This window comes from Rhinolophus hipposideros (genome assembly GCF_964194185.1).
Source record: "Rhinolophus hipposideros genome assembly, chromosome: 1".
Lineage (NCBI taxonomy): Eukaryota > Metazoa > Chordata > Mammalia > Chiroptera > Rhinolophidae > Rhinolophus > Rhinolophus hipposideros.
In genome coordinates this window covers 102,151,395-102,178,009 of record NC_138047.1, presented here as the reverse complement: position 1 = coordinate 102,178,009, position 26,615 = coordinate 102,151,395, and the positions used below count along the sequence as shown (strand labels likewise).

At 32.3% G+C, this 26,615-nt stretch overlaps 1 protein-coding gene across 6 annotated transcripts in view; it reads left to right on the top strand.

Annotated features, from left to right (window-relative positions):
- Positions 1 to 26,615, top strand: part of CPEB2 (cytoplasmic polyadenylation element binding protein 2) — a 62,638-nt gene that overhangs the window by 21,673 nt on the left and 14,350 nt on the right. For 4 of the 6 annotated variants that reach the window (XM_081058429.1, XM_081058427.1, XM_081058432.1 and 1 more), the window contains 4 exons: positions 8,030 to 8,080; positions 15,744 to 15,767; positions 23,724 to 23,894; positions 25,034 to 25,123. In XM_081058429.1, the coding sequence (XP_080914555.1) occupies positions 8,030 to 8,080; positions 15,744 to 15,767; positions 23,724 to 23,894; positions 25,034 to 25,123 (336 nt within the window). The remainder of the gene's footprint in view (positions 1 to 8,029; positions 8,081 to 15,743; positions 15,768 to 23,723; positions 23,895 to 25,033; positions 25,124 to 26,615) is intronic. The other 2 variants (XM_081058430.1, XM_081058428.1) reach the window with 1 other exon arrangement.

Genomic DNA, 26,615 nt, shown 5'->3' with positions numbered 1-26,615 from the left:
GGGAGGGGCTCTTCTGGCCTGTCTTCCTTCCATTTCTTTATTCCCTCTGCTGCACATTCATTGAGACCTTTTAATTCAGACATTAATTTCCTTCGGTTCTTGGAAATTTGGGTATTTCTTAGATAATTTTTCCCTTCTATTTTTTTATATTACCTTTTTCTGGAATTTGTTTTCTTTAAATATTAAACCTATTCTCATCATTAACTTTTCTGTTTTCTGTTGCTTTATCTTTTGTTGTTTTGCTTTTGAAGAAATTTTCTCATCTCTGTTGTTCAACCTATCAGTTTTTTTCTTAGTTAAAAAATTTTCTCTGAAAAACTTTTAAGAACCTCTGGAAAAAAATTTCTCAGAAGTTTTCCATTCTTCTTCGATCTTATTTCACTGGAGTATCTTTCTTTAAACACTATATGATATTGTTTGAAGATTATTTTTCCAATTCCTTGTATTGTCTATGCGTCTTCTAAGTTCCTTTTTTCTGTTTGTTTTTGTTTTGTGTTTTTTGGTGTGTTTTTTCCTCTCGCTGGAAGCCTTCATCAAGTATCTTACAATCCGTTTGCTGTCCATTTTTTAAAGAAATGACAAAAAAGTGATTGGAAGCCATATGCATGTAGTTGGGGCTTATAAACTAGTGAGCATTGCTGTAATCCTGTCAGGTGGAACTCGCGCAATTTCTGTGTCTGGGTCTTTTCTTTTGGAGTGGGAAATGGGCCTGGATGTACATTTTCCATTCTTTTGCCGGAGAGCTATAGGCCTGGCTGCTAACCTACTTAGAAGAACCACGGAAGAGGCTGTGTGTCTCCCTGATTCATGTAAAAACTAACAAGCAATCATCAGGCTTCCTGATTTCAGTTCCACCCCAATCTACTCTCAGTGATATTCAGAGCCTCTTATTTCTGAACCTCTCTAGGCATCGGCTCCAGTCAGTGGCTTCTTTCTTGATAGTCTTCCACATGCACACACCAGTTTAGGTTTTGGTGTTTTCGGTGATTTCTGGTCTACAAAGTCAGTTACCACTGAACCATTCATGTCCACAGCTTCCAGAGATGGATTAACATGTTTCTTCTGCAAGCCTATCCGAATCTCTTTGTCCTAATGAGGTTATGCCTGCTTAAAACTTTTGCACTGTCATTTTAGGAGTTTCAAAAAGCAACAGTGATGAACACATGTATTCAATCCTCCACTTTCAATTGGAAGTTTCTATAATCCCTAGTCTGCTTATCTCCTTAGTGAAGCCTCCCTAAGATTTCTAGTCAATAGTAGATTACTTTGTTAAAGATTGTTAAAGAATCAAAGTCCTTTATAATCAGAGCACCATTCTCATTTAGTTTAGATTTTGGTTTTTTTTCCCAATGTGTATGTTTTTCACAGGATATTGTGACCACTTGTTTTTGCTTTATTTTGATCAACATCTGTCAAAGTGTCAAGCAAATGAGAGATGTTCAATAAATTATTGGTTAAATGAGTCAACATTTTTCCAAAAGTATTCATATTTTTCAAATTTATTCATTTATAACTTTTAAAAATTATTTACATGCATGTAAAATAGTTTATGTAATCATTCCCCTATAGTTGGACATTTAGGTATTTCAAATTTTTAAATAAAATTTAGTGAGCTTTTTGTGTTTATTTATATAAAGTAGACTTAATACAATTATTTTTGAGGCTCTAGGCACATATTGTCAACTTATTTTTAAGTTTTATGCCAGTTTACACTGCCACTGGCAATGTTTGCCCATTTGTTATTCCTAATATTATTTCATTTAAAACTCTTACAATTTAAAGTTTTGCAACCATTATTTCAACTTGACTAATTGAATATATCTTCACAAGTACCAGTTTTATTGTAATATTATATTATCTTACTGAATAATTAATGACTTACTTTTAGTCTTTTGTTGTTATTGCCTTTGTTTTGCAATTGCTTTACTTGAATCAACCTTTTTGATATTCTGTGCTCCTTGATGTTTCTTAGTATATTTCCTATTATACATTGGATAAAAATTTTTAAAGTTGTAAATAATTATTAGGTAGAAATTTTATGATGGAATCCTGGTTTAAGAATGAGATAACTAGATTCATTTTCCTGGAAACAGTAGATTGATGGCTTTTATTAGACATAGATAGGTAAGGAATGATTCTGTTGCTCTCTTGAGATCTGGTACTTTGGATCTAAGGGTCTTTTCTACATTTGTATGATCTTATTCTTAGGCTTTTATGAGGCATGCATTGAGATTTGGGAGTGAGGTCAGGAATGACTGTCCTGCCCCTTGGATCTGAACAGAGATTGGAGTGTTTCAAGGTTGGTAATGACCACATTCTAAGTGGATTTTACCAGACTTCCTATGAACCATTTTGTTTTCTAATTGGATTTGGAAATAAAAGTGAAATGTAGACTTTGAAAAATTATTAGGAAGTCTGCCAACCCAGTGGGAGCAATGCTTTATTTAAAACACACAAGAAGGAAATATAGGATCTTTTCCTTTAAGGGTGAGTAGATATGTGTATTATATACAAGCACTGTTCTGAGAACTCTACATGTATATGTTAACTTAAATTCTCCCAGCTAAGATGTAGATATTTATTTTTATTTCACAGTTGGGTGATTGTGGTGGCTTATTAACAATAATTGCCCAAATTTCAGTGCTGGTCAGTGGTGAAACTTAGTAGCTCTTGAGTTTGAGCTGTTAACCACTGCGCACCATACTATCTTTCTTATTAATCGGTCTGAAGTTAATTCTAACCCAGGTTCTTTATTATTCTAATATGTGATTTAAAAGTGGTGATTTTTTTCCTATTAAAAAGAGTTGGCAGAATGTGCAGTATTGTTCTCTAGCATTTTCTCATCACTAATGAGGAATGGGTTGGTATCATTAATTGTGAATATTAGGGCTTTGGGGACCATTTTTGGATATATTCACTAAAGAAAAGAAAATAGTTATGGTGAAGGGGAAAATCTATCTTGGTAAAGAGCAAAAAGCAGGACTTGCCTTCCTCCTTTCCCCATACATAAGGTCTTTAGAATGAACTGATAAAAACTTGTTCTGTAATTTTTCCACTTACTTAGAGAATATCTTTCCTATGTCCCACATAAAAAATGTATTTAGTTACTGTGCTTTTGATTTGACCTAGTGGAATGAGATATTGCATTCATTAACAAATATGTTAGAGCCTATTGTGCACTAAGCTCTGTTTTGGCTGCTAGAGATACAGTTGAGAACAAAAAAGACAAAGACCTGCCCTTGTGGATCTTCTGTTTTAATGAAGGATAAACACAAAAAGAATCAGTGCTGTGAAGAAAAAAACAGTGTCAAGGGGAGAGAGAAAGAAAAGAAGTTGCTGTTTTAGACAGGATGGTCAGTGACGCATCTCTTAATGACCCGAATGAAGTGAAAGGTGCAAGTTTTGGTCATAGTTGGGCAAATGCATTTTATGCAGAAAGAAGAAGAAGTGAACAGATCCTGAAATGGGAACATGACTGGCATTTTTGAGGAATAGCAGAGAGTCCAGTGGGGTTGAATGGTGGAGGATGAAGGGCCAGATATTTATTGAGTATAGGAGGGTTCTGAGCAATAGAGCAATGTGAGCTGACCTAGGTTTTAAAAGGATCTCACAGGCTGCTGAATGGACACTGGACTGTTAGGTAATTCTCACAGACTGTGAAGAAATGGGGATGGCTTGGCCTAGGGAAAGAGCAAAGGAGCTGGTGAAGAGCAATCAAATTTGGTTCTGTGCTGATAATAGAGTAGGCAGGATTTGACGATAGATTGGGGTACAGATTAGACAAAGCGAGGGGTAAAGTTAACCCAGCTTTGGGGATGAGCATCCAAATGGAAGACAGTGCTATGTACTGATCTGGGGAAGTGTGGGTTTGAGGTAGAGAGGTTGCAGTTAGAGATATTAATGGGGGACTCATCTGCTTAGAGATGATGTATGCAGTTCTGGTGGTAGATAATATCACTTAGGGGGCCACAGAGAAAGAGGAGTCAAATCCAAGTATTGAATATTGGTGCTTAAATATTTAAAGGTTCAGAAGAGGAGGAGGATACAGCAAAGGAGACTTAAGGAATGGCTGGTGATAAGGAGAACCAAGAGAGTATGATATCCAGAAAGAAATAGGTGATGCTTCATCAAATGGATATCTTCCTGTTACTATGAAGAGATGCTGGGGAAGTGATTGCTTCATTTTATTCTTTCTAATTTCACATTTGCACAATTTTAAAAGTAGGTTTAAATTCAAGGAACAGTGACATAAGTGTTATTTTTTTATCATCACTATTTTATAAATTCTTTTTATTGGTAGTAAGTAATTATTTTGGAGAAAGAACTAATTTATGTATATGTGTGTGAATAGTCTTTAAAGTTGGCTTAATTTATTACATGTCTTTAAATACTGCTTTGTTAAAATTTTAGTAACTGATAATTTGTCTGTTTAAGTGATACGTTGTATATAGTTGTGATATTTCTTAGTGTTTTTTGTTGCTCAAATATACATCTAAAATGAATTGACTATGTATGTATTGTACAAATTACTATTAACATTGCAATGACTAATAAGATAATTTTAAGATACCGTAGGTTCTCTAGTTATTTACTGACACCTAAGAATAAATATATTTTTTCAAAATTATTTTAAATTTTATAATATCTTAATGTAAAAGAAGTGCCAAGAGGTAACATATACCCATTCCTTATAGACATATTAAAACTGTTATAAAATTATTGTACTTTATCATGTTTTCACAATGATACATAAACAATTTGCCAAAATTTATTACTAAAGGACTATTTGTAAGATTAGGTTCTTCTGGGGCAACAAAAAACTCCTAAGTGTCTTAAACAAAATAGAAGTTTACTTCTCTTATACAAACATAGCACTCCTAGAAGTGTCATGGTGATTTTCATGGATCTCGGCTCCTTCTGTCTTGTGCTGCTATCCTTAACACCTAACTTCTGCTTCATGATCATAAAATGGCTGCTTCAGTTTAGGCATCTCATCTGAATTCCAGCAAGCAAGAAAAAGGTAAAGAAAAAGAAGATCTTTCCTTTTAAAGGGTATATTCCAGAAACTGTGCATAGCAATTTTGCTTTACATCTCATTGGCCAGATCTTACACACATGGGTACATGTAACCACAAGGACGGCTAAGAAATTTAGTTTTTTTTTACTCTGTACAGCCCTGTGCCTGTCTAGCATTTGGGAGTTCTATTGTTAACAGCAACAGGTGTTATTATACAACCGTGAGTCTCTGCATCACAGGCCTTTTGGACAATGGGGAGAAGTTGATTTCACAGCAATGTATTTTTTTCTGTATCAAAGCATAAGTTATCTAATATACTATAGAATAATTCTGTGACTTTTTTTAATGGCTGAATTTGCCCTCTAACTAGACTTACACACCTTTCTCTGTATTATGTTATCAACTAGGAAGTCATTGTATGATAGTGATTAAGAGTGTGGAGCCAAACTGCCTGGGTCTGAGTCCTGCCATAACTATTTGTGGGCAAGTTGTTTCACTTTTTGTGGCACAGTGTCTTCATTTTCAAGTGGGAAGATGATATGATAGTAACTAACTCATTGGATTGTTGTGAGGGTTAAATAATTGGTTGTAAAGAACTTAGAAAAGTTCCTGGCACATAGTAAGCCCTCAAATATTAGTTATTATCAACTGGCAGGTCCTTAGTGAGAGTAGTCTTAGTACTATCCTAAGTAAAAGTTAACTTGTAAAGATGTATTGATAGTTTCACTGTAGTAGAGGAAAAGTAGCTGGATAATTTTAAAATAGTCTAAATTTGTTTATTTCATTTTGGAGTATTTTATTAGTTATATTGAGATATTTTCCAGTTTGGAGATCTATATTTTAGAACTTATGTGCAAATATATATCCTTTAGCAAATAGGTATCTGTCTTTTGAACTTTCCACATATGGTGTCCCTTCAGAGACAGAAAGCCAAAAGACTATTAACAATGAAATGATCTTGTTACCTGTTTTGGGGGATAAATAAAGCGAACAATGAATCTGTTAGAGAATAATTACATGGCAATTGAAAATTGAGTGTTTCTTAAAGTACAGCAAGGCTTAAGTCTTTTGCTCAGTTTACTTTACTAGGAAGTCTTGCCTGAACCCCTGGACTTGGTTAGCTACTCCTTTGTGTTTTTTATATAGCAGAATGTACATAGCTCTTTTCATACTTGGCAGGTTATATTGAAATTGTATGTTTGTGTCTGTCTTCACTACAGCGTCATAAGCAGAGATTGTATCTCACTCATATCTCAGTCTCCCACGCACTGTCAGTATGCAGAAATTTGTGAGCTTGCTATCCTGAACAGCAGCACAGGTTGCCACTTTTACAGGAGTTTTTATTTTCAATCTCAAGTTAGAAATAACAGTAATTTTTTTATTGACCTTATATTGTTCTCTAAATTTGGTCATCTGTAACAAGATGTTTAAAAATAGACGTATTTCAAAAATAAGCTATGATAACTTCAGACAAAGTAATGCACCATGCTATTGAAATACAGTTTAGGAAAGCTCTGCTTCCTAACTTAATGTATCTGGTACGCATGCTACCCTATTTCTCACTCCATACTAAGACACCACAATAAACGTATTTCTAGGTTTTTATAGTATGACAACTTTATTGTAAGAGATCATTTAGTTAATATCATACTGCATGAAACTCAGGAGTAAATAAGAAGTGGTAAATTGTCCTTTGAAGGACAGTAACATTTATTTTAACTCTGGAGTCTAAAAAGAAAATGTGCTATAATAAAATTAGATCTCCAATGAAGTGTGTGTATGTATAGGTATAGTTTATATCTATCTAATATATGTGTACTTATTTTAATGTCAAAATTGGATTATCTTTGCCACTTGCTCTTACATTGGTAGATGATCAAATTCTTTAACTTAATAATTAAATCGAAACCTAACAAACAATCTCTGTCTTGTATGGTACATTTGGATATAATAAAAGTATAGAGTACTTGCGGAGGTAGTAAAGGTAGATACAGTTAGTCTGTTCTCCTTACTAATCATGTCATAGTCATTCAGATATCTCTGGTGGCAACACATTACATTCTATCATTGTCTTTTTAAAGGGACTGTGCTGGATGTTGCCAAAATGCAATCTCACAGACATTTAATTTTTAGATTTCTAAATGGATTTTAATGTACCTTTCAAATAGTCTATCACAGAGAAAAATCTTGTATTTTAATAGACTAAAAACAATGATTATCCTTGCTGTTGGCATTTAGTCAAAGAAGTGTTACAGTATAAAAATGCTGGATAAACCATATGTCCATGCATACCTTTTTTTCCCTTTTCCACAGCAGTATGTTGTACTGTTGTCCTTTCTGCAATTAATACATGCAAAATACTTAAATGAAGAATGACTCAAAGGAAATACTTATGCTACTATGCTCTTAAGCTTTAACATTTTCATTTTTTATATTTTTATTTTATATTATTTATAAAGTTTGAACAAGTTACATTTCCAATAACATTTGTAATAATACTTCTAAGGTGTTTTCATTAAACTTCTTTATTTAAATACAACTGTATAAAATGACATCGAATTAAAATGGCAAGTCGTATGAGTTTTTGCTGCTTTTTAAAAATATTTTGGTTGCTTTTTTATTTCGGACTAGAAATTCCTTTAAATTTAATTTTGGAAAGAGATCTGTAGAAAAAATTATCAACAACTTTGAAAATATTAATTTGAACATCCTATATTAAGTTTGAAAGACTAGAATACCTAAGTTGTTTCTACATTTCAGGCAAGTAGGCTTTGTTCTGTACCTGTAGCTCCCAAATCACATTGTGCTGTTATGATCTAGGAACTAAGTTTAACTGTTTTTGTTTTCAATTTTCAAAGATAATTTTAGTTAATACACTTTGAGTTAAACATTACCTGTTTAGTTCTTAAGAAATATGCTATGCTCAATAATTTCCTCCTTATTCCCCTTCCCTTTTTTCAAGTTTTGAATAGCACAATAATCTTCAAACTTTACTTTCTTGTCTTTTTAAAGGTCGATTGAGCTATCCACATCCAGGAACTGACAATCTGTTGATGTTAAATGGTAAGTTGCATAAAACATTTTATTTTTACAATTGATTTACATAAATAAAGATGATTGACTATAAACCTTCCCCATATACCTGGTAGTCATTTTATAAGTATGAAAATAAAGCTACAGCTCTTGCTGTAAAGAAAGCAAAATTGGAAGTTTGAGTGTTTTCTGGTTGGCAAAGCAGTTGAAGTGTTTTTGTGATAGTATGATTTAATTCAATGAGACTTTGGAGACAATCCTGAGTTTGAATATTGGCTTTCCAGTTTATGGTATGACCTTGGTCAAGTAACGTCTGTGAGCTTTAGTTTCCCATCTGTGAAATGGGAATAAAATCTCAAGGTTTATTGTGAGAATTAAGTGAGGTAATGTTTGCAAAGTGTATAACACATGTTAATTTAGTTTAGCACTTGTGCTTATTTATGTTCAACTAAGTAATACTGATTCTGAAGAAATGGTGATTCTGCAAACGTTGGTCACAGTAACTAATTGTAACTAGAAAGTTTACGATGGTGAAGTTCATTACAACATTCTCTCTGTTGGATAAACATTGTAATCAGAGTTACAGTACTTACATCCGTGACTGTGGGAGTAGATGTGGAGGATTAAAATATCCTTCACAAAGGTATTTTTAAATCAGAGGGTGGGTGACGGGCAGAAAGTAGGAAAAAATAATAATAGAGATAGTAGGTACTTTAAAATACATAATTATATCATTAGAATAACTTGACTCTTCTATTTCAACAAAAGCTTTATTGAAAAAAGATGACAATGAAGTTGGGGAACAAAGGCTGAAAACGGCCAATGTAAAACTACACCCTGTGAACTAATATTAAGTGAACACTGTAGTAACAAAAAGATGGTAATAAGTCCGGGCTATCTGGGAGATTGTCACTTGGATAGGATTTTGGAATAAGAGAAAACTGGAAAAGCAAAGTATAACCTTGCAGATGAAGTTCATTCAGTAGAAGTTCATGCAGATTGGTTCATTCAGTATTTGACTGTTATGCATTGAGTTGCCCACCTCATAGCAGCCTAGTCTAAGCACTGGGTTATCTATTAGTGAAGATCCTTAAGGATGGTTAGAAGTAGAATTGTCAAGGTACTAACACTGGGGCCAGACCGTGCATTCTAGGCAGAAGCCTTGTCCACGCTAGACTTCCCAGCAGTCCAATAGGCCAAGTTTATGAATTCAGTGAATCACGATATTTATATAGACTTTGACCAAAAAGTTACTAGAAATTAGGTTCCAGGACTTCATTCAACATTTTTTCTATCACAAAATTTAAAAACCATATTATTTGAGTAAGTGGTCTCTAAACTAAATCTATGACTAAAAATTATATTGTTAAAATTAAGTTTGCAAAACTGGAAATAGATCATAATTTTTATTCTTGTGGCTTGAATTATAAAATAATAATAGGTTTGGGTAACATTAAATTATTAATGTATTGATTCTTCCTTAAATACTTATCTTTTGAAACATCCTCTGTGGTAAATAAGGATCATTCACATTTCTATTTTAAATTCTATAAAAAGCAATCCAGTTGAAAATTTTGAATTTACCAGTGTTTCTCATATTCAGTTAAAATCCATCTGAAGGAAAGTACTCTGAGATAATCTGTTAGATCATTCACAGATATTCTTAGATTGCTAAATGCATAATAACGTAGGATAATTCAGAAGTATATTGCAATCACAATAGGATGTCAGTTATGTGTGAGCACAGAGCTTAGTGGCTGCACTGTTTTTTCCAACTTCTACAACTAAATATTACTAAACTAATTGATTTCATCAGTTCCTTAAATCCCTTATAAATAATCTAGATATTTGATTGAAATTGTTTCATCACATAGTAGACACAAGCCTATTTTATTTCAGGAAAGAGTTGCATCTTGTGGACAAATCTGGTTTTTTATTATGTGAGCCCTCTTCACAGTCTGCCCCTTAGAGCCATGATGCATATTCAGTATAGTAATCTGTCCTGGAAATTTCTGAACTTTCTCTGGTAAGGGACTGGGGAGATAAAAGATAATGAAACTAGGACATTCAAATGTGTTTAAGTCAATAGAGACAATTTGATCCAAAGAGAAAAAAAATCTTTTGCTCATTTGAGATCATTGGTTAAGAAGGCAAGCAAGAATCAGAAAATTGGTTATATTTATAGGACAAAGTATTTGAATATGAAAGATTTAAACAATTTTTGTAGACATCAAGGCTTATTGAACAGAGACGTAGACAAAGGGCACTAAAAAGTAAGGGGAAATTTTTTTGAGCTACTTTTTAACTGCTGTTCTTCAACTGTATTCTTAGTATATTGTCTCCCTGAGAAACACGGAAATTAAGTGATGTTAATACCAAGCCTCTGCCTGTCCTAAATTATTATTAAATATTTTGACTGATTAAAGCAGTTGTAGCATCTCCATACATAGACCTGCTTTTAAATCATTACATTTTTAGTATGTCACAGACTTAACTTACTCTTAGGCAGTTGATTAAATAAATTGTGTTACTTAGCCAATAAGTATAGCTAGTATTATTGACTTTGAAAATCAATATTTAGTAAAAAAATATACATTAGTATTTTTTTTTATTTTTTTTATCAGTTTCAGGTGTACAAGACAAGGTAATACTTAGACGCCTACCATCTACATCCCCTCACACTGTGAACCCCCTCCCCCCACCCACCATCCCTCCGACCTCACACCCAGCCATCACATCACACACATACATTAGTATTTTTTGTGGCAGCTTAGCAGTAGTTCATAGTTGTTGGTACTGCAGACTCTGAAGCCAGATTATCTGAGTTTGTTTTTTTGTTTTTTTTAATTAAAGTTTATTGGGGTGACAATTGTTAGTAAAGTTACATGGATTTCAGGTGAACAATTCTATAGTACATCATCTATATATAACATTGTTATCTGAGTTTAAACTCAGGTCTGCTATTTCTAGCTGTGTGACCTTGGGCAGCTTACCTAACTTCACTTTGACTCAGATTCTTTAAAAGAGAGAGCATGCTGTCTGCCTCAGGGGGTTTGTTGTGAGAAGTGAATGATTCATTCATGTAAAATAAGTGTTTAGAACAGTTTCTGAAAGTAAAAGTTATCTGTGGCAGTGGGTGATGATTAGCAGTGACAAAAATGTCTTTGAAAGTAAAAATCATGTCCTGTGAATACATGAAGGAATTTGATCTATTTACTTTGTATAATATAAAATTAGAGAAGACAGAATTGATACATAGTGAACAAAGAAAGCTTGTTTTCTGTTACTGCAGAAAGAGCCAAACCAGAACTTTTTGGAAGAAGCTATATAAGGACAAATTTGGGATCAATAAAAGCAGTTTCTTAAAGTGGAGTGCTTGCCCCTTGTGTTATCCAGGATGACTTTTGATGGTGCACAAATACACATTAAATTAAATGTATGACTATTACTATTTAACGTCATTCCTTAGAAAATACAGAACTGGCAGAAATCTGTGATGTTACAGTCCATTTAATGAAAAGTAATGTATAAATATTAGTATAGTTGTTATACAGATAGGACAAACATTGTAAAGGTTTTATGATCCTATCTTCCTAGTTAATTAGCGTTATGGTTAAACTTTTAAATATTCTTTTAAGTAAAGGATAAACAGAGAATGGGATAAAGGTCAGGAAGTTGGTCAAACTAGGTAAAACTATGAAGTACCTCTGGCAAATCTTTAACTTGGAGCCTCTGTTAAGTCAGATATAGGAAAAGAGGTATAATCCCACACCCGTGTCGTCGCATGAAGTTGTATAGATTAGAAAAATTTAAACAACAAAAAATGTCATAGAAATATAACTGTAAGCAGCTCCTACTTCTGAACAAACAACATTCCTCAAATCACATGGAAATCAAGTTGAATTGACTGGTGGAGACTGCCACTGTTTCCAATTATAATTCAGATATTGTGGAAGAGTCCAAATTTAACATTCAGAAGAAGCACTTTAGGAAAGTCACATTATGTAGGAATGGGCAAATTGTCTGAAAATGAAAGGTACTATCTGAAGTTAGAATGACAGCTTGAATGTTTGTATTTCTAAGTGTATAAGTCTTACACTTTTTATTATCAGGAGTTGAAAACAATACAAAACAAAACAAAAAGACCCTCTGTTTTTCATAGTAGTGAGGAGCAATACAAAATGATGTTTCGTTTCAAGTATTTCTTTCTATTTGGATTTATGTTGTACTCCCCTTTCCCTTCTCCCAAGGAATATAGCTTACATTTTTATCAATACATGTGGTTTTTCAAAAGGAGAACAGACAGAGCAGAAGTATGGGGGGATATTAGCAAGCTAGTTTGAATTTTAAATTTGCAGTTATTAACCACATACAGCCATGTTTGTAATCAAGATCTCGGTATACTTTTGAGAAGAGAGAAGTTATGTGTGTCTTTTAATTGAGAATATTTACTCAGAAGTGAAATGGTATTTCTGAAGGCAGATTTTCTTAATATGCTATATTAAGTCATGAAAATAGGAAACTTGAGTATACTTTCAGTTCTTTTTTTATGCTGATGGAAACGAAGGGAGTGTATAACTGATATATTTGGGATCTTGAAAAGGATTGTAATGGTGTAGGGGAATGGGTATATTTCTCTCCTGGCTTTTGGCTCAAGTTTTTAGAATAAGAAATAAGAATTTCTTTGGTTTCACACCAAGAGAACTTTAACCTGTAAGTATTTCCGGCTGACTTGATGTTTATCTGTCCCTTCCTCCATCTGCAGTAATTCTGGCACCACAGCTGAGCGAAGAGCCAGTACAAAGACCCTAAGGAGAATATTAGAATTATTCTATTTCTTTTTTGTGGCTATGGGCTAGAACCTAATAATATTATTAGTAACCCAGGACCAAATTGTAAAGCCACTTGTAGCTATGTCTCACAGCCTTCTTATTAGCTTCATTAAAAAAAAGAAAAGATATGTATATAAATATATGATATATATATTTTAACATGCATACATACACACACACACACAATATATATATATAATTGCATGAGTATGTTAAATAGCCAATTCCTCACTTTTGTGTGAGGTATTTTTTGGAATACCTTATGAAATACACCTGAAATTTTATGTTCTAAATACAGACTTTATTTAAAAATTGTTCACTTTTTTCTAAATCATATTCTAAATGAGTTTGGAAGGACATATTGTTTAAAGAACACTTTGAAAAAACAAAAGTAATAGTCATTTAATGATTTTTTTTCTTACTAGGGTTTTCTGATAAAAGTTGTAGAAGCATACCCCAGAAATTCACATAAAAATATTGGTAGGGAAGTGAGTTCACACACCATTGGTTAGCATGATGGAAGCAGATTGGTTATTTCCACGACAGGGAAGAGGAAGTGTTTCACGTGGTTTAGCTTCATTTGCAGTCAGTTCTACTTTTAGTGATGGAGAGACTTGGAACCTGTGAGTTGTCCAAAAAAATAAGTGGAATATCTCTTTACAGGATTCTAAAATCCCTCAGGTATGAGACAGTTGGAGAAATTTTCCAAATAATTGTGTTCAAGGCTAGGAATGAAATGAAATCTATGATGCTGTGAACATTCATATTTATTTTCATGATTTTAGTATTAAGCAGCAGCCTCAGCTAAGAACCTAACAGCTAAGAACATAAACTGGTATAATGTTATTAATTTTTCTCGGTAGGTCAAGAATTATGTACCATATTATAATTATCATAATTCATAATTTGTCTTTAAACTTAATGAAAATAGTTTCATTTGCCTTATAAATGTTTGAACCTCTACAGCCGTGAATGAGATGTCCCAAAGCAAATTTGTACTGAATTAATATTATTAGACCATGCCTAGACATAAGCAGGAAGCCCAACTCCAGAGACTTGTACTGTGAAGTGTTTGGGGGCCTATTGACCATTTCCAGGCTTAATACAACATTAAAGAATTCAGGGAATTCACTCTTCTATAGGCTGTACTTGATAGCTATATTAAAATTCCTATTTTATTGGTCTGATTCTCCACATTTGATGTCCCATCTCTTTAAGACCCTGTTTTGGTTTGTTTGTTTTTTAAAGGCCTTTATAAGTCTTAAAAGACCTAGACAACAAAATTCTTAATGACAATTCCACCCCTGCCCTCACCCTAAACTAATATACAGGTCAGGTAAGCTCTATGTAAATTATACACATACACACACACACACACACACTATATATATATGTGTGTGTGTGTATACATATATATATATATATATATATATATATATATATATATATATATATATATATATATATATATATATATATATATGCTATGCAAGTCACATAACTCTGTAGAGCCTTGAGGTAATTGGCGTTTGTGGACAGGTTAAGTCTGCTGTAGATTTTATAGCTAAATATAAACAGTAGAATGACAGAGTTGCAAATGAAGTTATTTTGTATAAAAGACTGATGTAAGCATTCTAGTTATTGACTTATTTCTTGAAGTGTTAATGACTAAAAATTGACCCGTTCATTTATCCTTTTTATTTTATTACAGGGGAATTAATACTATATTCTCACCTTGTAGACACACGTATTTATATTAAAGCCTTAGCATAAAATTTAAAATATATTTTGTAAAACTTCAGTAATAGAATGTATTTAATGATGTGAAATGTTTCATTTTGATCTTTAAGTTTTATACTTTCAGGGAGACATTTCTGACTTTTAATACCTATTTTGATTTGAGATTTATTCAATATTAAAATTTTCCCAGCTCTAAAAACCTACAAACATGAAATAGGATCTGAATTTTAACAGTCATATTTTGGTTTACTGCCTTGGTTTTACATATTAATTGCAGGGTAAAAGTAATCACTGTGTACTCATATTTGGGGGGAGGAGTTATTTAAAAACAAGTTTGAATTTTATTCAGCTGGTAGTTTCTTATGAAAAATAAATTTCAGTATTTTTTTCTTCATAAGGAGTTATGTAAACTGCTAGTAACATAGATTGAAATGCTTTTCTACTTCTACAGTATTTAACATGTACTATTCTATGATGATGCTAATAATGATTTGTATCTGAACCCCTCTAACCCCAGAGGTAGAGACATAAACCCTTAGATAGCTGTTAGAAATGCACTAAAAGAATAGAAAGCATTATTAGCTAATATATATCATTAATCATTTCTTCAACTAAGCAAGTTTGAATATGGATTAATTTCTTTACTTTGTCTTCCGGTACGTTTTTCATGCAGGGCTTGGTATAATGTGAACTGGATCTGAATAGCTATTTGTTGGACTATATATGCTGCATCACTCTTTATCATAAGTAGAAAAATAAGGATTTAATTCAAGTTGTTCCCATTTATTGGAAAAATTATTTGTGATGTTATTTAACTATCGTGTTACGTTCCTATCCTGATCTGATGAAAGAAATATTTATTCATGAATTTTAACATGAATGAGAATTATATATTTTCCAGTTAATTTGTTTTTATGTAGTTCAGATGATATCTATAATGAAAGTGCTTTGTAAATGATAAAATATCATGCAGATGTTATATGGTGACATTGTCATAGCTCTGAAAACAAAGTAGCACTAATTTTCAGATGCCCACATAGCTTTTCATATCACAAATATTTGTATATGTGGGCTTATTTTTAGTTCTGACATTTTACAATTTGTCCTTTGTTTACATGCAGCAAGGAGTTATGGGCGAAGACGAGGTAATTCATTTTTGTTTGCTATGGTATAACTGTTTCTAATTGAGTTTTACTGGTCCGTGTTCAATTATCGCAGATTTCTTATGCAATGTGTGAAAACTCACAGAAGAACTATTTTGATTTGAGCACTTGTCAGTTTTTAATCCTAAATCTCTTAACTTTTAAAGCACATTTTCATACTAATATGGACATTTAATAAAAACCCCTTTTAAACTGTGCAGTTTTTAACTATACTTTGTTATTTTTATATCTTCTAAAATATAAAAAAAATAAAAATAAAGCTGTCATTTATAGTTTGCTTAAGAATTATGTTTAATAAATATTAGTGAAGGTGACATGCGATATGATTTTCAGCTCTCTCAATCTATAACTGTCTTATCTGTGGTATATAATTTACAACTATTTTATTCGTTTTATGTTTGACCCGGTTGAAAATAACAAATACCAAATAGATTACTGTTAATTAACACTGATATGTAGAAATTATGTTGCTAATATCTGTCTTGTAAGGATATAATCCTTTTTCCTTACTCCCTCCTCTCTCTCTTTCTCTCTCTCTCTCTCTCTCTCTCTCTCTCTCTCTCTCTCTCTCTCTCTCTCTCTCTCTCACACACACACACACACACACACACACACACACACTTTCTCTCTCTGCCCCATGACAGTTTTCCTCTTAGAGTTCTTATTATCTTAAGGAAAAAGCTAGGACTGTGTGATGCTGGACTATTAAACTTCCTAGGAAAGCAGCTGACATTTTCTGTGGCTTAAACTTTGCCTTCCTTTTTATGTGCAGAATTTGAGAGGGAGGAAAGTAGATGAGATGAAAAGCAAACGTAACTTTATTCTCTAAGTGAGCAATAATCATGATATTTATATAGTTGTTATAAGTGGCCAACTAAATAGAAAGGATTTTCCTTGACCCCTAAAACCTCCCTTGAGCCATGGAGTACAGACAATAATAATGGTGTCTTTCGATAAATTTTATATATGTGTACAAGTGCTTCAGTTTCTTTTTATCAAATAATGAGTGCATGTACTTAGACAACAAACAAGCAAAAGCGTTTACCACCACTGATGACAGAAACTAGTATTTCATATTCTTAAGTAGTTTGTATTTTACATTGTCTGAATTTAACTTCATTTTTGGAATCGGGTTTCTTCAAATATGATTGACTGAATATGATTGTTTCATTTTCTAACTAAAAAAATTAGAGACATAGAAACTCAAGACTTAGAAAACTGAAGCTAAATAACATTCTAAAGATTGTTACTAGCAACTGAGAAAAGAGTATCAGACTGATAACCTTTTAACCACCAAGGGGACCCCTTTGTTCAGGCTTCATGCTTTAGATTTGGTCTTTCAAAGGAACTGCGTTTATTCATTTATTTATTCATTTTTTTCTTTTCTAAAAGAAAAAAAAATCTCATACATATCAAATCTATTGTTCATGTGGGATGTGTCACATTGAGTTGATATAATTTTTGCCAAAAATAAGACGTGGCTCTTTACCAGCACTGGTGGACAGTGTTATTTTCACAAGGACAAACAGTGTTATTTTTTTGAGTTTCTAGTCCAGTTTAGGAAGAACTATTTTTGATTCTTCCTAACTCACCTTTAAATCCAGGCACAGAATCACTGAATTATACTGGAAAAGAGCAAAGATTTCTTTTCCTGCTTTTCAGTCAGAACCTGCTCCTACTCCTACATATTTTTCTAGCCATACATACTTTGTCTACCTGAGAGCAGCCTAGGGGCCAGGGTTAGGAAGACAGAAGACTCCACAAGGGGAGCTAACTTTAATAGATTGAAAACTATTTTTTGTATTTATTGTCTGTCTAACATCTCATTCTGAGAGTGAACATATTGGTCTGGGCTTGGAGCAGGATGGGGGTAGTAAAGGGAGATGTGAAGTATAACTTAAGCTCTGTCTCTCAACTTAAAATGTTTCTGTATTGCAATCTGTCTCTTTAATAAAGGACTAAAGGGCTATCCAGAGGGAATAAAAATATATTTTTATTTTGTTTGTGCTCCAGAAGGAATAAAAATATATACAATACTTTAAATAATAGAAATAAAGAACCTTTTTTAGTTAATGGTATGAACTGCAAAGCAATCTTTTCTAGTGGGTAAACCCAAAATTTGAGTTAATAGATTACAAATGGAGTAAGATAGGAGAAATAAAGGGAGTGAAATTATGGAAGTTCAACTAGAGAGTTTGGACTTATTCAGACTGTATAACCACTCATATTTATGTACTATAATAAATGAGGAGCTATTAATAGAGTATACTATGTATTAATTTAAAGTTGACCCAGGATTTTCTGATTTGATTAAATTAAATTGAATCATTTGACTTCTAAACAATCTTGTGAAGTAGCCAGCATAAGAGTATACCCCATAGTGTCACCACTAACAAACACTTTTATGATGAAATCAAGGCTAAAATCCTTCATCTTTGATAAATACTTTTGATAACTTTCGGAGAATGGGCAAAATCTCCAAAGCATAAAAAACAAAACAAAACAAAAATATTCAGCAAACTATGACCCACAGGCCAAACCTTCTATTTTTGTAAACAAAGTTTTATTGGAACACATTCATTTACTTTTTGCCTAGTGGCCTTGAAACTACAAGGATGGCAGAGTTGAGTCGTTGCAACACAGAATGTATGGCCTGCAAAGTCTGATATATTTACTGTCTGATCCTTTACAGAAAAATTTTGCTCTACACCTATACCCAGCCATACCAATTTTTAAAAGAAACAAAATTTAGTGAACTTTAATTTACAGAGACATGTAGGGTACTAGGTTATAATTGATTTTTTACGTTTATTTATTCATCCTGTATGAGAAAAGGACAAACTTGTTAATTGAGGCAGAATATTTTCAAGTAATAAGTGTACTCATAGCTCCATTCTAAGTTCTTTGGAGAAATATGCCTGATCAGTCAGTGATTCTGATTAATAGAGATGTTCAAGAGAGTTGAGTCCTGGACTTCTTTTGTTTCGATGGTACCTTTTTATCCTTGCATATTAAATAAAAATCATGCCATCACACTGGTAGGCTATCTACCCTAATAGAGTGGGTGCTCTATTTTAGAAGATGGGAAGACTATTTATATTCATGCTTAATTAATATAGTTTGTGTTTTTGTTTTTAGAATAATATTCAGTAAATAAAAATACAGAATTATACAGTGAGATCAAAGAACCATGTCAGGTTAAAGAACCATGCTTAGCTTCAAGCTATAAAATGACTAATTTAATGTAACATTTTCTTTTTCTCTCCTGTCTGCCCCCATTGATATGTTAGGATATGTCTTCATTCTGAGCTTCCAGAATTAGGCTAAAATCTGAAAAGTCAAGTATAATTACTAAAGTTTAGACATGTTAGCATAACCACTACAGTCAGAGCTAGAATCTTACTGAAATCTTGGTTATAACTAATCTCATATTACATTATATTAATTCTTACCTTTTCTATTTGTACCTTTTCCTATTACAAAATTTTGGTTTGCCTATCATTTGTGTGTTTGTAATTATGTTTATACACATGAATGTGTGTGGATAGCTCTAGGTTTGTTAAAGAAATAAAATCTATAACTTAAAAACAAAACTTTCCACAAAGAAAACTCCAGGCCTAGATGCTTTACTGACGAATGAACCAGAATTTAAAGAACAAAGAACAGCAATTTTGTAGAACTGTTCAGTTCTATATTTATTTATTCAGTTCTGTACCTATTTAGTTCTGAATATTATATATATTTCTTCTATGCTAATTTCAAAGGTTATTGTTTTCAAGGAATTTATTTCCTCGTTTTGAATTTATCATAAAGTTGTTTATAATATTCCCATCTTTAGCCTTTTATATATTTTTTTAATTAGTTTCAGGTGTACAAAACAATGTAATAGACATTTATCATTTATATCTCTCACACCCCTATCGGCTACCACTCCGACATCGAATACAGCTATTATACTACCACTGTCTCTATTTCTAATGCTGAGCTCCACTTCTTGTAACTATCTATCTATCTATCTATCTATCTATCTATCTATCTATAAAATTATATATATACATATATATAATTGTTGAAAAAAACAATTTTGTGTATATACCTAGTATTGGTAATTTAAGGTTGTTGTTTTTTCTTTCTTGATGAACTTCTCTTAGATATGTCAATTTTATAAGATTTCAAATAGCTAACTTTTGGCTTTATTGATTTTCTTTCATGTTAGTCTCTGTTTTATATGTCATTGATTTTCATTTTTTATTTCCTTTATCCTACTCTCTTTGTATTTAATTTGCTATTCTTTCTCTGTCTTTTTATTGCAGAAACTAGGATTATTTTAAGAATTTCTTGCTTTCTAACATACATTTAAAACTATAAATTTTCATCTAAATATGGAAATTTTCCTCTTAAGTATGTAGCTTTTGCTACATCCCACAAATTTTATATTGTGTTTTCATTATTGTTCAATTTCATTCTTTTGGAGTGTAAGAACCCAAAAATATGTCCTAGTTTCAGAGCAAAAAAGGATAAAGGTAATTTAAATTTGAATGAAAATTATTGTAAATATTTTAATCCAAATCAGTTTATAATCAAATAAACTTCTCTCAGCACATGTAATTTTACCTTTATTGCCAGTCATTTTCATGCACTAAATATATGTGTGTGTAATTCTTAAAAAGTATGTATAAAGTATACTGTACTTGGAAAACAATTATTTAGTGGATCTCCTTTTATAATGTTGGTTTGGGTTATAGAAAAGGATAATTGGCAAGGTACAAAGTAATATTTTTGTTGGTGGTATTTGTTGTTAGCTTCTCTTTTAATTTAACTCTATAGCTTTTATGGTTTCTAGAAAGAAAGTGGTCATTATTTTCCAGCACTGAAGATTCTTGTTAGTATGGTTAGTGTGTGATATGTTCTTAATCTTTTCATTACATCCTTTGTTCAGCTGAACTTTGGTTAGTAGATTATATATAGAGAGAGAGATTATAGATTTTTGCTAGGTATTTTACTAACTGTAATGTTTATTATAGTTAGAACATTAGTAATATAGAATAATTGTAAACGTAGTTATAATATAAATATTCTTAGAATAATGTAATTAATATAAAAGTTTGTCATTTTTGAGTCACCTCTCTATCTGGCATTACTTATATAGTGATTTCCTTGCTCATTGCATTCACAAACCCTAAATATTTATGGTCTGTTCTTTTTCTCATGAAAAACACCTATTAGAAAGACTTTGTATATTGTATTTATGGAATTGCTAATTGTGTATGTATGTTAGGGCACTTTAAAGTGAAATAATTTCCAGAGTATTGGCATGTCTGAAATAAGTATAAAATTTGTATCTCTCATTTTATATTAAAAATTAGTTAGTATGCATGTGTTTTCTCTGCCTCATCTCATTCCTTTTTAAAGATAGAATTATTTACTTAATCTAACCTTAGAAAGTTGAACCAGTTATTCACAATATTGTTTTTAATGGATCTTGATGAGGTTCATTTTGTTACACAAAATAGTTTCATATTGAAGTACTTTCTTACCATTGATCACGAGGAATACTGACACTTGTTTTTCATTAGTCCCTATTTCTGATAGCAAAGGTATTGGGGAAGTTAAATTAACATTTACAAAGTTACTCAATAAGCACGGGTATCTTTCAGAACAATTTATGGAAACTGAATTTAAATCTAGAATAATTCCTATTGTTTATATACTCAGTGTGATCTTGCTCCTTGTTTTTGTGTCTTGTAAACTTCAAATTCTTATTTCCAACATCTAACTAGCTATAATTCAGACATGCACTCCTCTCCTTCTCACCCCAACCCCAGTTATATGCAGGCTGTAACATTTCAGATTGTCTTTGTTTATATCACGTCCATTTGCTATGTTGTATTTTAATATGATAACATATTAATGATATTGTATGTTGAATATGTATTACTTGTATATATTAAGGCATATGCTATAGACTGTATAATTGTCTTCTCTTCATATCCAAAAAGAAAAAATCCTTCATTCTATCTCGAAGGAAAAACAACCTGTCTACATTCTTGTTTTCTCTTTTTCCTTCTCTAATAAACTTCTAAAGAATCATCTTCTTCTGATGTCTGTACTTTACAAAGCTCTACATGCAGTGTGACTCCCACCCAAGTTTATTAAAATTGCTACCTTCAAAGATCATTCATGTCCTCAAACATAATTGTCATTTTTTTTAAATCATTATCTTAACATCTCTCATTGTTACTTCATTGCTAGTATTATTTTTCATTGGAACTCTGTCTCAATATTTTGGTTTTCCTCATTTTTCTTACCACTCCTTTCTCTATCATCTTGAATGTTCTATTTCTTCTTTATAAGTTTCCCAAGGAATTATTCTTATCATTTTTCTCTGAATTTTTTATCAGTGATGTTACAAAGAAACTTAAACTATCACCTCTCTGGAGCTGATTTCCTTTATTTCCTCGGAAACATGATTTACTTGCTTTCTCCACTCCATTTGCAACCTCCATACATTTACTTTTGAACATCCTGTCAATATATGAAACTTTACATATCTAACTAAAATGTATTTCCCTCTCTTGTACCAAGTTCTGATCTCTACTGTCCTTATATTTAATGATTCTTACCATTCATGTTAGAAAACCTTCTTTTGGTTCCTTCTTTCCGTTCTTTTTCTTTGTATTGTTTCTCATCTACTTTTACCTCTACCATCCATCCTTCCTGGATTTTTTGAAGAACTTCTGATCTCATTTCTATCTTTAGACCATATTTGCGAAGATGAGTCTTCCTAAAGCACAAGAAAAGTTATTGTATTGCTTGAACCCTTGTATCTAGTTGTTTATTTTCATCACCTACTAAATAAAATGTCTTTTAGTTTGGCATTCAATGCTGAGTACTCTGACTAGCCTCAAAGAGCTTTTCTAGCTTTTATTCTCCTTTTTCAACATGTCTCAGCCAACCTTGACTATATTTCTTAAATTTATTTTACCTACTTTCTCTTATGTTCTCTTTCTTCCACTTGAAAAATTTACTCAAAACCATGTCCTTAAAAATATCTCTACTTATAAATATCCTACCCTTCCTAATGCATGCAGTTCCTATTTTACCACAAATATTATTCAGTGTCACTTGGGGTTTTAAGAAATTATCCTTTTATTAGCCAGACTACTTCCTTCCTCCAACATACCTCTTCTGAAGCACTTTGAAGCTTTCTTATGGATATGTGCCATAATTATATGTATAGATAATGTACATTTCTTGAGGGCAGGGGACTATATTAGGTCATTTTGTTTTTTGATCCCCATATAGTCTAGCATCAGGATTGCTGCAGAGGATTATACAGTATGTGCCCTATGCAGGATTACTCTCCTGAAGGGTGAGCACAGATGGGGACTGAAGTCTTAGAGGAAATGGCTTTTTATGTTTTGCACATGTGCAGAAGCCCTGCGTACCCTTTCATATAATTTATTACATGTATAATAAATTAATTCAAGACCTTATATGTAAGTATTGCTCGTTGCCTTTGTCCTTACCTTAGTCTGCAAGTGTTTTTTTTTTTCGTTTGTTTTTTTTTATTATGACTTCTTATCTATTTAGTCTGTGCCATTTCCAATTTGTCACCAATTTCTAAGAGGTTTCTCCTGTTACACATCCAGTCTAACCATCCCACATATCAGATTCTTGCTACTATCCATAAAAAATTGAAGTGATCTAGTGTTTGTTTGTGGTATACTTGTTGTCATATGACATTCCTCAGACTTCTTTTCTCTTGAATCCAAGTAATTAAAATCTTGAACTATCTGAATTTCTCTGAATTTTTTATGCCTATGTCCCCTTCATTTTTTAAGCCTTTGAATTTGTCATTGCTGTTTTTATGCTTGACTTCAATTTATCATTTTCTAAGACCTGAGATTCAAGTTAATATTTGTTCTTGTATTTTAGGTCGTTCTTCCCTCTTTCCACTAGATGATGGCTTGCTGGATGATGGTCATAATGATCAAGTTGGTGTTTTAAATTCACCCACATGTTACTCAGCTCATCAAAATGGAGAGCGAATTGAACGCTTCTCTCGAAAAGTTTTTGTTGGTGGTCTTCCTCCAGATATTGATGAAGGTAAGGTAATAAGTTGGGCTTAAAAAATATATATATACACACATATATAGGTATATATGTGCATATATATGTATATGTGTATATATATGTATATATGTGTGTGTATATAATATATGTGTGTGTGTGTGTGTGTGTGTGTGTGTGTGTGTGTATATATATATAATGTGAATGGGGGTATAGGATTTTTCACCTCTTGAGATTTCGGGTTATAATAGATGTCCATCTCTGTTTAAATATTTTGTCACACACAATGAAATAAAGGCAACCAACCATGAAACTCTACCTGCAATGCATGACAGTCAAAAGTTCAATTTCTTTCTTTACCTGTTTGTGCTCTTACAGACAGGTAAGAAAGAGGCTATAAAACCCAAAAGAGTGATGACAAGAAAACATAAACAGGAAATTCAGGTTATACCAAGGCTAATAAATGTATGTAAAGATGATCATGTGTAATAAAAACAAAAGAATAATTCAAGATAAAGATTAAAAATACGAAAACTATCTAATGTTTGTGAGGTTGTGGGAAATCTGCTACTTTTTCAACTAATGGAGATATTGCTACATTTTAGGAGCTTTTTAAGTTACTAAATGTTCACAAACTAATTCTATATATTAATCAGTATAATAAGGTTCCCATTTGGTGAAATGGAGACATATCATGTGGTTTGACCTGTGTGTGTTTCAGGTCTGGCATGTGTCAGACTCTAGTATATACAGATTTTCACATTTTGTTTTATCAGACCTTTTTTTTCCTTTGATTTTAATTATTAAGCACTAATGGATCTATTTATTTAATTTAACATAATGCTGGCATGTTTTTCAAGCCAGTGATATTTATGGTTTTGTGTACTATAAATCCATTAGTATCCATGCAGTATTATATAAAATTTCAAAGGTCACACTTTATTATTCTGAATTGATTACTCTGGCCAATTGATTAAAAACAAATTTATTTTTACTAAAATAGCTATTAAGTTTTATGTATTATTTTAATAAGGATATTAAATATTTTAACTTTATATTCTAATCTGTTTTAGGTTGTTTGGTACTTTTAAATATTAAATCTCTAACTTACATGGGATTTTTTAGAATGAATCATTAAAGCTAATTCCTAATCCATATTATTGTACTTTCTTAAGATGAAATAACTGCTAGCTTCAGAAGATTTGGGCCTTTGGTAGTAGATTGGCCTCATAAAGCAGAAAGCAAGTCCTATTTTCCACCAAAAGGTAAGGGTTTTTATTGTTAATATTTGCTGGGGAATCAGTTATATGAGAGCAAAAGAGACAATATCAATTACTTAGTGTTTTCTTTTAAAATTGAATATGACCACATCTTTGTATAAAAACTAAGAAGTTGTAGAGGCTGGTAACATGTATTGAGTGAGGCAAAATGGTCCTGAGAACTATTCCAGTTTCACTTTAAGCCATTCAGGAATTATAAGAGACTTCCTGTGTTTTTTCTATGATTTGATGATGATTTCAAAGACTCAGATGTTCATTTTTTTTCTGTCTAAAGCATCGTTCTAAGTAATTTGCGTATAGACATATAAAAAACTTTCTTCATAATTTCAAGTGAAATTATGATCCGTATGGAAACTAAAATATAAACCAATGAATAGTTTAAATATTGCAAGATTTACTTAGGTGTTCCAAATAATAGCAGATCACAACAGCAGTATATACTCTGTTGGGGTGTTTTGATAGAGGAGAAAATGACTGGTCAGCAAACCCCCAAGTATATAGAGACAAGATGTGAAGACGATACGTAGTTGTGCTAGTCACTTATTGCTAGGATACTGCTGTGGCTGGTCACCAGAGTACAAGAATCGCAAGTCATGCTGATGTTGATTTGCGCAAAGCAAGGCCACCCTCGGTGGGGAGAGGAAGGTTTTCCCCGGGGCCCCAGTGAGCAGCTGAGACAAGGGGAAAGAGTTGAACATTATTCTAGTCAAATTCCTAATGGCAGATTCTCGAAGTAAATAAAGGGGAAAGTTCAAAGACAAAGATTTTTCTTTGAGTATGATGGAAATAATTTTAGAAAGGAAAAACACAGTAATATTCTCATGGCTAAGTGAATTTTTAAGTCTAGAAAAAACTCCAGTAGACCTATTAAATGGTTTGATTTTGGCTCTGGGATAGGAAACATGTTAGAGTTATTGGCATACAAAAACTAGCTAAGGATTCTGGTGATGAATTATGCTAGCCAGCTCCACTTTTTGTCATTGAAAATTAAATCACCCCCACTTAGTTCATTAATAATGCAGTGATTTGTCTTAACTTTAGATCTTATGCTAATAGAATTGCGACTATCTTTTGAGCATGGATTTTGGATCCCAGGCCTCTATGAGAATCTGATAAAAGCTATGGGTCTCTCTTCATATACACTAAATTCTCACATGATTTTGGAGTTTCCCAGACTTGGAGGTCCCAAATCCTTGTGTTAGAAAATTAGCTCCATATAGATACAGATATTTATTTGTTAGTTTAATTTTAACCTGTTGTCCACAGTTTTACTATCTTGTCCTTTTATACAGTTTATTTTATTGAGTGTTCAATAAAAAAGGCTGTCAGTTTCTAATGTTCCTACATAAGTTACTGTCATTCCTTGCCTGGACTGCTTTAAGCATGTGACTGTCCTGTCCACGTCTGTGGCTCTCTCCATTTTCTCTCCCATAGTACAGCCAGAGTAATGTCTGTAACTTCTGTGATGGTGCTACTC